This window comes from Carcharhinus amblyrhynchos, chromosome 23, assembly GCF_965287045.1.
Source record: "Carcharhinus amblyrhynchos chromosome 23, sCarAmb.v2.hapA, whole genome shotgun sequence".
Taxonomy (NCBI): domain Eukaryota; kingdom Metazoa; phylum Chordata; class Chondrichthyes; order Carcharhiniformes; family Carcharhinidae; genus Carcharhinus; species Carcharhinus amblyrhynchos.
In genome coordinates, this window is record NC_137346.1 from 25237628 (window position 1) to 25250988 (window position 13361).

General features: G+C 43.8%; 1 protein-coding gene across 1 annotated transcript in view; it reads left to right on the top strand.

Annotated features, from left to right (window-relative positions):
• The first annotated feature begins 200 nt into the window (after window positions 1-200).
• appbp2 (amyloid beta precursor protein (cytoplasmic tail) binding protein 2) overlaps window positions 201-13361 on the top strand; it is a 92299-nt gene continuing 79138 nt past the window's right edge. The window contains exon 1 of the mRNA XM_080210490.1: window positions 201-620. Within this exon, the coding sequence (XP_080066616.1) occupies window positions 483-620 (138 nt within the window). The 5' untranslated portion in view covers window positions 201-482. The remainder of the gene's footprint in view (window positions 621-13361) is intronic.

Sequence of the window (13361 nt, forward strand, 5' to 3'; positions counted from 1 at the left end):
TTCGGCATATCCCGATCGGTTTTAATTGCTATCCACCTGCGCCTGTAATGTCCTCTCTTTGTTCCCGAACCTGAGAATTTAAGCAGGCGGGGAAACACCCACTGCGGGTCTCCCTCTCGGTTTTTTTGAGAATATAATGACGTAAGGCGCGCTCTGGTGCGTCGTGATGTAGGAGGGAAATTGGCGGTAAACGTCACCACGTTGAGCGTGGCTTGAAAAAAATGTTCATCCTGTGAGAGGAAAAAAAATTGGTGTAAAATGAAGTGTGAGGAAGAAAAGGCGGTGGGAGTGTACTGGGATTGAATGGCATTTTAGTTATATCCTTTCTTATTATTTTACGTCGAGGCTGTTGAAAAGCTGACGATCGGTGCTGTGTTTTGGCGAGGGGGAGGGTGGAGGTTGCTCGCTCGCTCGGTCGGTTAGGCGGTCGGTCCCTGTTCGGGGTGCGAGGCGGCCGCTGAGGGGGAAAAGACATCAACAACATGGCGGCCGTGGAGCTGGAATGGATTCCCGAAACCCTGTATAACACCGCAATCTCGGCCGTGGTGGATAGTTACACACGCTCCCGCCGGGAGATACGTTCGCTGCCCGAAAATATACAGTTTGACGTTTATTATAAGGTAAGGCCATCTGCCATCCCCCCTTCCCCCACTCCTTTTCAGTGGCTTTTTATATGTATATATATATATTACATTGCAGCTGGCTCGACTATATTGAATTGCTGGTTGGTAATCCAGGGCCGGGTAATGTACGACTCCGAAACACGGGCTATCAACAAACTGCGTTGCGTGGAATTTGAAATTGGTTTTAAACACATATTTGCCGCAGTTGTCATCTGTCACTTAGGACCAAGCAGGTAATGAAACCAATCCCAATCTGTCACTACACTACATATGTGCTATTTACACAACAGGGGTGTTGGTGTATTGTATATTGTAGTTCCCTGGAGTAGTTAGCTTAGGCTATTTTAGGACATAAGTGATTTATTTTCAGATTTCATTCCTTAGTATGTTAACATCAATAAATTATTAATCTGGTAAAATTTAATTGTTCAGTTGATTTTGTTGTGTGATTTTTGTTTTAATCATATCTTTACTCCCCTCTGTTACTTGCTGTAAAATATTGATTTCTTATTCATTGGTTGAATATCTTGGGCAAATTCAGTCTTGACAGATTCCTGCTAGGTTAGCAAAAACTTTTGTGCTTCAGTGATCAGCTGTTGCTGCCTCCCACTTGCCACCCATTTGTTTTGTGAAGGATTGAAATGACAAAACTACAATACTGTTGTCCATTTGTATGCCTGACTGTCGTTGAGAACAAAAGTCACAATGTGTTTGTTGTAGCAGAATGTACCGTGAATTCAGCTTTGAATCCCATGATACATTGTCTTTTCATTTTTAATCACCATTTTACATATGTTGTGAAAGGATATTTTTGTATGTAGTTTCTCTTATAAGTTAGCACTCTTGCTGCAGTGTATTGAGTGGAGTGGCACAGTGATTAACACTGGCATATAGAGCCAGGGACCCACATTTGATTCCCGGCTTGGGTCACTGCCTGTGTGGTGTTTGCCCCGTGTATGCGTGGGTTTCCTCTGGATGCTCCAGTTTCCTCCCACAGTCCAAAGATGTGCAGGTTAGATGCATTGGCCATGCTAAATTGCCTCTTAGCGTCAGGGGGACTAGCTAGGGTAAATGCATGGAGGTAGGGCCTCGGTGTGATTGTGATCGGTGCAGACTTGTTGGGTCGAAAGGCCTCCTTTTTGTACTGTAGGATTCTGATTCTATGAATACTCCTCCCATAATGGAGAAGGAAGAAGCTGCTTCTGTATCAATTCAGCCAGCTGTTTAATAAATACTGGTGATGGCCTTGAAGTGGTCTTGTCACTTGACAAAGATAGTTCATGTTGTAAGGAGACTTTGGGAAAGGAGAAAGGTTGCTTATTGTTAGTTAAATGACAGGGCCATTCTGGCATCTATAAATTACAAGCTTTGATTTTGTACTTATGGTCAGCAGTGCTTGATATTTTCCTATGATAAACTGTTCTGTTAGTGCAGATGTTAACATGTAAATAATATGGACTAGATTTTCTTTGGTTGTTCTTGTTATAGGCAGAAAGTTGATGAAATGATAATGCTTCACAATGTAGTAATCTGTATTGGAGTTGAAAATTCCAAAGGGACAAACTGACAGATGGAATTCCATGTGGGCAAGTGAGAGGTTGTCTACTGAGGAGCCAAAATAAACAAATGGGAATATTTTCATAATGGTAAGAGACTGGGAATTGTGAAGGAGCAAAAAGAATTGAGTGTCTGCAGAAAATTAAAAGCTAATAAAAATGCGAATTGAAGTGTTGATCTTTAGTTGAGGTATGTTCAAATGGGAGTGGAAGTTTTGTTTCAGTTGTACAGAGCCTTCATCAAACTCCATCGGAGAGACTGCATTTTGTTTTGGGTACTGCTCTGAAGAAAGTACATATTGGCCTTGGAGGGGAAACAGTGTAGATTCACCACAAGTCCACCAAAACATTAAATCCTGAGGACACGTTGCATAAACTCAGCTTGTATTTTCTTGAGTTTAGAAGGTTGAGGATGGTCTAAGTAAGAGATTTGAAATGGTTAAAAAAGTAAATGGCTGGGCTCTTGGGTCAACTGAAATTTTCAAGTCAGAGTTTGTTGGATTTTTATTAGGTAAGAGGACTATCAAGTAACATGCTTCAAAGGTGGGTATAATCTCATTGAATAGCAGAATAGGATCAAGGGGCTGAGTAGGCTATTCCTGTTCCTAGCAACAGAAGTCAAAATGTTACTCTCAAAAAGAGCTGCAGTGTACAGGAGTGCAAATGAAGGGTAGGTAAGCTCAGATTGCTATGGAAGGATGAGCAAAGGAAAAACAAAGAAAAGTGTTCAGTTGGAAGTCTAGTAACGCTGAGAGATTTCTTCTTTGCCGATGACTGTGCCCTGTATGTTGGCTCAGAGCCAGAGATGCAAGTCAGTACGGACAAATTTTCCATGGCTTGTGTCAACTTTGGACTCACCAACATTAAAAAGACATAAGTCATGCACCAGTCTGCTCCTCATGCACTATAATCACAATCAAACGGCAGAAACTACAGGCAGTGGACCAATTCACTTATCTTAGCAGCACCCTCTCCCAAGCAGTGACTATTGATACAGAAGTTAACTACAGAATAGCAAAGGCAAGTTCTCCTTTTGGTAGACTGCGCTCCACTGTATGGGAACGTCGAGGAATCAGCCCAGCAACGAAACTGAAGGTCTACAGCGCCGTGGTACTCACTACCCTCCTGTATGCCTGTGAAATGTGGACTGTGTATCAAAGGCATGCAAGACAGCTCAGTCATTTCCACATGACTTGTCTTCGCAGAATATTACCCATCAGATGGCAAGGCAAAGTACCAGACACTGAAGTTCTTTCTAGAGCAAGTCTACCATCAGTCCACACACTGCTGATGACAGCGCAGACCTGGTGGGCAGGTCATGTCATCAGTATGTCAGACGAGCACATACCCAAGCAGCTCCTTTTTGGGGAACACTCTGCTGGAAGACGCTCACGTGGAGGGCAGAAAAAAGGTTTCAAAGACACACTCAAGGTCTCCCTGAAGTCGCTTGACATTGACACGACCACCTGGGAAACGCTGGCACAAAACCGCTCTACCTGACGCTGCCTCATCCACAAAGGCTGTCAAGCTCACGAAGCAAGGTGTATCGCTGAAGCACACAACTTAAGTGCGAGCTGCGCAAGTCCAGAGCCACCAGCGCAACAACTACAGCGTCTACACAAGTCTGTCCTGTGTGTGCCAGGACATTCTGTGCCCGAATTGGCCTGATCAGTCATCTTCCGCAACCAGCTTCAAAATGAACAACAACAATAAATGCTTATGCAGTAGTAATGGTTTCTGCATTCGCTTAATGAATTTGAGAATTCAGTTTCTTAATAGAAAAGTTGATAGTCCCTCAAGCATTGTGGTATCTATCAAATGAATCCTCATTTTTTTTTGTGACTATTTTTTCCCTTTTTAACTTCATTTTCAAGGATATTGATTTGTAACGACTAAGTAAGTAACATTTATTGAATAGAATTCCATGATCATCTGGTTTTCTGTGGGAAATCTTAAAAACACTTGCCTTGTTTATATTGTGCCAAAGCTCAGAGTGCAATTTCATGAAGTGTGTATTTTATTTTGCCCAAGCTTCAAAGGAAACTGTCTTGCTTGATTTCCCTGAGGTGTTTCTGGCATTACCAAATTGGCGCACTCTGAAGTTAGAGTGCAGGGATGCCCACTAATTTACCTAGTATGATTGCCCAGAAGGCAAAGCAGTAGTTTTCGTTTGCTTGAGTCAAATATTAATTGGGCATGGAAATTCCAAATGATTTAAATGAATGCAAAACAAGGTTTTTGGTGTTTTGTAAATTAATTTATTTGGCTCCCTAAACATCTATCCATATTTTATCCTATCCAAATCCTACTTACCCATTCTTGCTGCCCTTTCTAATTTATGGACCTCCGATGCCCCAGTGCTGCAAATTTAAAATTCTTAATCCTGTTTAAATGCTTCCATGCTGTGTCCTTTTGCTATCCTATAATCTCCTCCAGTTTGCAAGCCACTTTGCCTTCCACCAAATGCTCTGCTTCTTTGGTGACAGCTCCATGTTCATTTGTCCCACTAACTGTTGTTGCTTCAGCTATCTAGACTTTGTGCGCTGACGTTGCCACTCGTAAACCCCTAAGCTGTTCTTTTGATCTCCCTTCCCATATTTTAATACTTGGAAAATCTTTGCATATTCTAAGTTGTTACACAATGGATATTGACATAAAATATCTGAATTTCAATTTTCAATATAAACATAGCACGCTTCATGTTAGTTTGTTGCAAATGCATTCTAAATAGTTTCATTGTGTTACACGGTGACAGGGTCACATATTTAAAGAGTATTGAACGATAAAAAAATGCAGAAATTAAAATAATTTGCAGAACTAAACGTTCAGGGACTGGATCTTATCTCAAATTTTGCAACTGTCTCTACTAATATTCACAACAGTAAGGCTTAAGTCCTGTTTTGTGAGACAGTTAAATATAAGATAACCATTATTGTAACTGCCACAAAAGATGAAGTGCTCTTTAAATTTAAAAAAAGTACAGTAAAAGGTAATGAAAAATGGTGTGTCTACAAATAATACAGCTGGGATATTAAAACGAGCATTCCAATTAATTCAGGAATTTGCTTCTAAAGTGCAAACCTTCACTTTCTTATAGGGATGGATTAATCTCTTTTATGGAACAGTGCCTGAACTCTTGAGTCAAGAATAACTTTTTTGAGGTCAGTTAAATATCTGACGTGCATGGAAACGTTTTGCCATATTTTAAAAGTTTCCAATTAAATTTAACAGCCTATAGGGTTTATATCAATGCACAAGCTCCCTCTGAGTCTCATCCCACTTGCACTTTTTTTCCAAAAATATACTTTATTCATAAAAAATCTCAAACCATTGCAAACTGACATCTAAAAATTACAAACAGCAGAAAAAGGTCATTTTTACAGTCCTATACAATCTTATTTGCACAAATTGCAGTCATTACATTTCAAAACTTAAAAAAACTATATACACGCTTCAGATTTTACTGTGTGCCATTAGTTCTCAGATTGGTGCACAGTTACACAGGCCGAGGGTATTCTGCAGTTCCTGGCCCCTTGGTCTGCCTCTGTTGAAAGGCTTTACAGTGTGGTCTTTCCCATTGTGCCTTTTGCAGCAGCTGCCCCAAGCTTGAGCGCATCCCTCAGCACATAGTCCAGGACCTTGAAATGTGCCAGTCTGCAACACTCGGTCGAGGACAGTTCTGTCATCTGGAAGATCAGCAAGTTTTGGGCGGATCAAATTGCGTCCTTCACCGACTTGATGACCTTCCAGCATCAGTTGATATTTGTCTTGGTGTGCGTCCCTGGAAACAGCCCGTAGAGCACGGAGTCCTGCATCACCAAGCTGCTCGGGATGAACCTCGACAAATACCGCTGCATCTCACTCCAGACCTTCTTTGCAAAGGCACGTTCCACAAGGAGGTGTGCAACTGTCTTATCAGCCCCGCAGCCGCTTCGTGGGCAGCGCGCGGTGATTCTGAGACTTCAAGCGTGCACAAAGGATCTGACGGTGAGTGCCCTTCTCACCACCAGCCAAGCCAGGTCTTGGTGCTTGTTTGTGAGCTGTGGTGATGAGGCATTCTGCCACATGACGCTGACAGTCTGCTCAGGGAACCATCCGACAGGATCCGCCATTTCCTTTTCTGTCAGGGCCCCAAGGACATTACGCACTGACACTGCTTGATTGCCATGTGGTCAAAGGTGTGTTTGCGGAAAAAGTTCCTTCACAAAGGACAGGTACTGCGGTATGGTCCAACTCTTGGAGCGTTCCGTGGCAGTGTGGCCAGACCTGTTGTCCGCAACACTTCGGACAAGTAGAACCTCAAAAAGTAATGGCGCTTGCTGTTAGTGTACCGAGGATCTACGCACAGCTTGATGCAGACGTGCACAAAGGTGGCAGTCAGGATGAGGGCGGCGTTGGGAACGTTTTCCCCTCCGTTCTCTGGAGATTTGTGCATCGACTCCCTCCGGACACGATCCATCTGTGATCTCCAGATAAATTTGAAAATGGCCTGGGTCATTGCTGCTGCACAGGATTTGGGGATAGGCCACACTTGCACCACGTACAACAACATGGACAGCACCTCGCATCAGATCACCAGGCTTTTTCTGGTGATGGAGAGGGGACGTTGCTCCCACAACCCCAGTTTTTGTCTGGCTTTGGTGATGCGCTCATCCCAGTTTTTGGCGTGTGCCCCTGCTGCTCCAAACCATATCCCCAGCACCTTCAAGTAATCTGCCCTGACGGTGAAGGGGACAAAGGATTTGTCAGCCCAGTTCCCAAAGAACACGGCGTCGCTTTTGCCCTGGATGACTTTGGCTCCCGAGGCCAGCTCGAACTGCTTGCAGACCTGGAGGAGCCTGCGAACAGACGAGGGGTCGGAACAGAAGACAGCCATGTCATCCTTTTTAGAGGGAAGCTTTGACCTGCATGCCTCCACTGCCTGGGATTGTAACCCCTTTGATGCCTGGGTTGCTTCTGAGGGCCTCGGCAAAGGGTTCAATGCAACACACAAAAAGGACGGAGGAGAGAGGGCAGCCCTGCCTGACTCCAGACCTGATATGAAACCTGTCTGACGCCCACCCGTTGATATCTGTGTAGAGCAGTCAATTGCGGATTCCCTCCCCGAAGCCCATTTTGGAGAGCACATCCATCATGTAGCTGTGTGATAGTCTGTCAAATGCCTTCTCCTGGTCTAGGCTGATGAGGCAGGTATCCACCTGCCTGTCCTGGCACGTAGGCAATCGTATCCCTGAGTAGCGCAAGGCTATCAGAGATCTTCCTGCCGGCTACCACACAAGTTTGATCAGGATGGATCACTGACCCCAGAGCAGACTTGACCTGGTTGGCAATGACCTTGGCCAGAATTTTATAATCCACATTCAATAGTGAAATGGGTCGCCAATTTCTAATTTCCTCTTCCCTTTTTCCCCCTTCTGCGTGTAGGTGAGGATAATGATGCCTTTCCTCATGGAGTCTGACATTCTGCCTTCCTGAAGCATACTCTCGTATGCTTCCAGGAGATCTAGGCCCGTCAAGACCCATAACGCCGAGTAAAATTTCAGCCAGTAAGCCGTCGTTTCCAGGAGCTTTACCCTTCTGAAAGGGTTGATGGCCTTTGTCAGCTCGTCCAGAGATACCGGTCTGTCCAGGCTCTGTCACTCGCCATAGTCTTAAGACCTGCGTGACAGATGACAGGAAAGACTAGGAGGCTGTGCTGTCTGTTGGCTTCAGGTCATACAGTCCAGCATAGAAGGATTTGCAGATCCTCAGAACGTCAGACTGAGATGGCCTTACAGAGGGCCCCCCCCCACACAACCAAGGCTTGATCTACATGATCTTGGGCTTGATCTACATGGTCCAAGCTGATTGGAGTAGGTATAGCTCTTCCTCCACAGTTTGATCTCATTTGCATCTTACCCAAAAGGCCGAGATGCCACTTTTAAAAATTGCTTCAAATGAAGCTAAAATGTAACCTAATGACTTCAACCAAGCACAGCATGTTGACACTACACTTGATCTTCGCCAAAAGGCCGAGAAGCATTTGCAAGGAACGTGAATACTTGGTTTTCTTCTCTTTTCCCAACCCCCAAACCTGCCACCCTTATGCATTTCCAGCAGAGCTGCTCCATAGAGATGACAAAAAAACATCCTTCTAAATTTAGTAGTAGAGGCTGATTTTTGTGATCAGCCAGTTTAGTAGCTGAACAAAGAGTTGGGATTTGAATATGCAACCTTTTGGTCTGCATGGCTGAGCTGGTGAAGCAAATAATTTTATGTAACAAAAAATGTACATGTACAATCTTTAACAATTTTGACATTTTACTTTTTAAAAAACATTCTTTATTCCCTACAAGTATTGAAATAGAGTAACATTTCCGCAGAAGTTATGTATTTAAGTTGGAATGGGGATGAAATAATTCAGTTTATTTGCCGTTTCGCCAACTTTGGAAATTACATATTGATTAAATGCATAGATCGCCCAAATAAGCAAGTAAATCATTTCAGTGCAAACTGAATTCACTCAAATGTGATAACCTTTTTCCACTTGAACACAGTATTTGTCATAATTGACAACCGTTTCTGATCTGCGTCAGTGACCTAGATTCAGAAATTCAATGCAAATGGATCAAATTATGACGAACTAGGAAAGCATGTGGAATTGAAGGAGGCAACTCAAATATTATGAAATGGCTTAAATATAGTATCTGAGTAGGTAGAACTACAACAGATGAAATTTAATGCAGTTAGGTCTAAACAAATGCTCTTAAAAATACAAGGAAATGGTTATCCTGTTTAACAGGCTGTTGGTATGATGGCTGGTGAAAGTTAAACCAGCTCTGTCAATGTTCTGCAGGAGGAGAGTATAGCAATAATAGAAATGTGCCAGAGCTTTTTTTTGAGGAAAGTATTTCTAGGGCATGGTGGCACAGTGGTTAGCACTGCTGCCTCGCAACACCAGGGACCTGGGTTCAATTCTGGACTTGGGTAACTATCTGTGTGGAGTTTGCACATTCTCCCCATGTCTGTGTGGGTTTCCTCTCGCTTCTTCAATTTCTTCCCACAGTCCAAAGATGCACAGGATAGATTGGCAATGCTAAATTGACCCTCATGTCACAAGATTAGCAGGGTAAATATGTGGGGTTATGGAAATAGGGCCTGGGTGGGTGGTGCACTGTATTGTCGGGATTCTATGATCTGTTTGGTAGTGTAGAACATAGTATTGCTGAAAAAAGAGATGATATTGATGCCTTTCATTTTGCACTCTCCAAGTCAGCTGCAAGAGTACCAGATTTCAAAGTGAACAATCTATACTGCATTAAAGTTGGTTGGCAAGTGGATGCTCCTTTAAAATGGGATTCTTTGGACAGCATTTGCTGTCCAATCTTGAGTGTGCTAAGAAGAACACTAACTGCTAATTTTTCAGATTATCAGTTGGGTTCACAGTGAGGTTCACTTGGAATTTGAATATGTGCAGCTTCCAGTTGCATGTATTTGAATACATGCAGCCTGCAGCTGCATGTATTCAAATATAAGGCCCTGCCCCCTGCAAGCAGAAAGAACATCTTGGCAATGAGCTACTTTCAGTTACATAAACCATGGGGGAAGGGAGACGGATTATTCCCTTTGCATTTCCCTTGGCAACGTTTCAACTAATCTGAGTAAACTTTTTTTTATTTAAACAGGCTTAGGGGATAACTCCATCCTGGTATGTTGCCACAAAGAGATCAAAGTCTGTTGCCAACAAATCAGCACTCTTTTTCATGCCATATAAATTGTTGATCCCTTTGAAATTTGGTATTCTTGTCTCTGTCCTAATGAGTAATAATAAAAAGCCTCAAAAATGTGCAGTATTTATTATCACTCTGCACATACACCTGAGCCAAATCTTGACCATATATTTTCATCATCCACTTCATCCAGCAGTGTAAAAACCAGGAGCACTTGCACTATGTATTTTGCCATTTTATCCAACATTGGACAAACCAACTGAGATGTGACTTGCTGGATTTTATGTATAATATTGACTAAATGTGAAGACATTCGGGTTGACATTCTCAAATTATAGGCTGAATAGAGTGTTTAAAGGATCCATTGCACAAGGAGTCTAAGTCTAGTGTTATGACCAAACCCCGTGAATTCCCCAAATTTGTTATTTATTCTGGATAAGATGCTCCCGGGCTGAGGAGGGTTGAACTAGCTCCTCTTCTTTAACCATTTTTTTTGTTGGTTACAACAAGGCTAAATTAGATAAGATCTCTTCCTTCATTGATGTTTTTTCCCAGTCCAAATATAGGTATGTTATGAAAGAAGCCAATTTAACCAGGATTAATAGTGTGTGTTTATTAGTCATTAAAACAAAAGCAGAAAAGAATAAAACATAATACGTATGCACAGATGAGAAGTGAGTTGAAAAAGAAATACGAATCAGTCTTGTCCATGAGGAGTAGATGGTGAGACATTGCAGTGGTTGATTCCACTAGTTCTGACTTTAGTAGTTGGTTTGGAGATTCTTGGTCTGCAGGTTAGTTGAAAGCAGTTGCCATTTTCCTTTTCACCTGTGGCTTTGCTGACTTGCGACTTGCTTCCCCAATCAGGGAGCATAAACATTCTACCAGGCCGCCACTGGCACCCACCACACTTCCACCTGCGCCAGCCTTGCAAACCCCATCCTTGCGCATTACATGCTGGCCAGCATAATATCGCAGTGTTTCCACGATCTTGGGCAGAACTGGGAAAGCACAGGACTATATTTTATTTGTAAGTTCAGGAATGCCTAGTGAATGTCCTTCAGCTGTGAATTACACAGCATGCTCCACAGTAGAACTGGCGCACACTTACCAGGTTGAGAATTTTACATGCGACGTACACACAAAGCAAGTGGGACCCAGAAGCAGCCACATTTCCCGGTTCTGCCCGAGATCCTGGAAGCATTGTGATATTATTGCTGGCTGGCTATGATGCTGGTCAGTGTGTAATGCGTCAGGATGGTGTCTGCAAGGCTGGTGCGGATGGAAATGTGGTGGGTGCCGGGTCCAATGTTGGCTTGATGGAATATGAAAGGGTGGCTGCCCGAAATTGCTGAAAACATCTGAGAGGGCAGAAGGAGGCCTGTATCATGGTTGTAGCACTTGGTAGACACTCCAGGCAGGACGGCTCTTCTGATGGGCAGCAAGCCCCCTGTTTCTTGGATGCCTCTCTCTGTGCTGTTGTGGAGGTGGTGATTGAGGAGGGACAGTCAAATGCTACGGGCTGACAAGTGGCCAACCCGCCTGGGCAGATGTGGCAGCTTAGGTCAGTGGCACAACTTGATCTGTTGCACCTGGATTCAGTACTGTGAAAGGTTCACTGATCATCTGCACATGGAAAGGGTGAGTACTGAGTTGGTACAGTCCAGTGTGAAAAAGTATCTGTCCTTCGTTGTGCTTATTATGGGTGAAGATATCTGAGGCACAGAACACACCTCTGCCTGTGTGTTAAGGCTAGGAAAGAAGATTAGAAGCCCTGGGTCCATCAAAGGGTTAGGTGTGCAAAGGTGTTGGGAACATCGACATGGTTTGCAGGAGTGTAGGGTGTGGGGGACAGCATGGTATGGTGTTGGAGGTGTAGGGTTGAGTAGTGAAAGAAACATTGCACTTATAGGAGAAACATAGCCACAAGAGTGCAAAGCGATCTGCTACTAGTGGTGGGGTGGCAAATCTGACTATTCTCATCAGCCATGAACTAGGATGCCATGAGCTGGCATGTGAATGAAGGGGAGAGGTCTTCCGGTCACCTTCCAGAGTAGTGTAAGAGTCCATTGGGCAGAAGCAGGACAAGCAGAGATCGGAAAAAAATCGTCTCAAACTGCTGAGAAATGGTGCCCAGTGGTTCACCAACCGCCAAGCCATTGTGATGCCATTGATATCACTCACACCTGGCTGCGTATCATAGAAATTGACTATGCAACGGGTATTAGTGCTGACCGATTGTTTTCCTCCCTCAGATGAGCCTTCCATCAGAGACAGCCACGAACCCAACAACGCTTCCATTAACTCTGGAGCAGGCATGGACGATAGATCGTTACGCACTCTCTCTCGACACCAAGTACCAGTGCAGATACTGGCATGTTGGTGGGCAATAGTGTGCTAGAACAGATGGTAGTGCACACTGATAAAGGTATATCACACTTGAATGAGCAGATGGTGGAGGCAGGGTGCCAGCAGTCAGAAGACTGCTAGAGACGAGGGCCATGTTGACTCTGAAACAGATGATGAGTCCCTGGATTTGTCCTTCAGGCAGCAGTTGCAGGATATGCAGGGAGATCTTGTGGAGCTTTCTGAAGGTCTGTGTGCCATGTCTCTGTCACAGAAGCATCCCTGTGGAGCATGAGTGCTGCGTGTCTCAATGTAGCCTCATCCATTGAGTGTGAAAACTTGTGGAAAGGCAGCTCCAGGAATAGAATCAGGGATTCTGGGGTTTGTGGTCATACCTGCAAACCTTCACACAGGCAATGACCTCGGGAAGTCAGTGCCAGTGTAGTAGATGAATGTGACTCGGTGCCTATCCATCAGTGGTGAGTAGGGTGCCTTATGCTGGGAAATGAGCTGCCTGTTGTCTCTGTGAACTCCTATGGTGCCCTGCAAACGTAAGCTTAAGACACAGTGAGCACAGCAGTGGGTTTGCATAGGTGTCAATATCAGTTGAGATCGTACATTTTTTTTGTTTCTCCCCTTAAATGTCATAAAGATAAATGACCAATTTGCTTACAAGCCCTGGGTGTCCTATGTATTCAATATGTTTTGGCCTCACCACTGCCAAATGAAAGGCAGTTGGGACAGCAAACTTTATTACAGAGGTAGTGACACAACATTGAGTACTCATTGGACTCTTGGATGTCAAATTATCAAAAATGGATTGGCCACCTGCAAGTGTTGCCGGTACGCTGACCTAAAAATCGCACAAGCAATGTAAAATTCAGGTTAATTGGTGTTTAAATCATTTAAATTGCCACACCTGCCAACTGAGATATTGTGCAAGTATGTGATCACACTGGAATGCGTGCTTAACTTTGCCTGTGCAATTTCACACACTTCTGGATTGGGTGGGCATCTGAACTTTTAATGTTAAATTCTCCTCCAGGAGTTTTAACCCCTTTTGTGTATTTTTGGAAGGAGAAAGCACAAACATGTCTTTTGCCCCAAACTTCTTTCAACTTGCATCA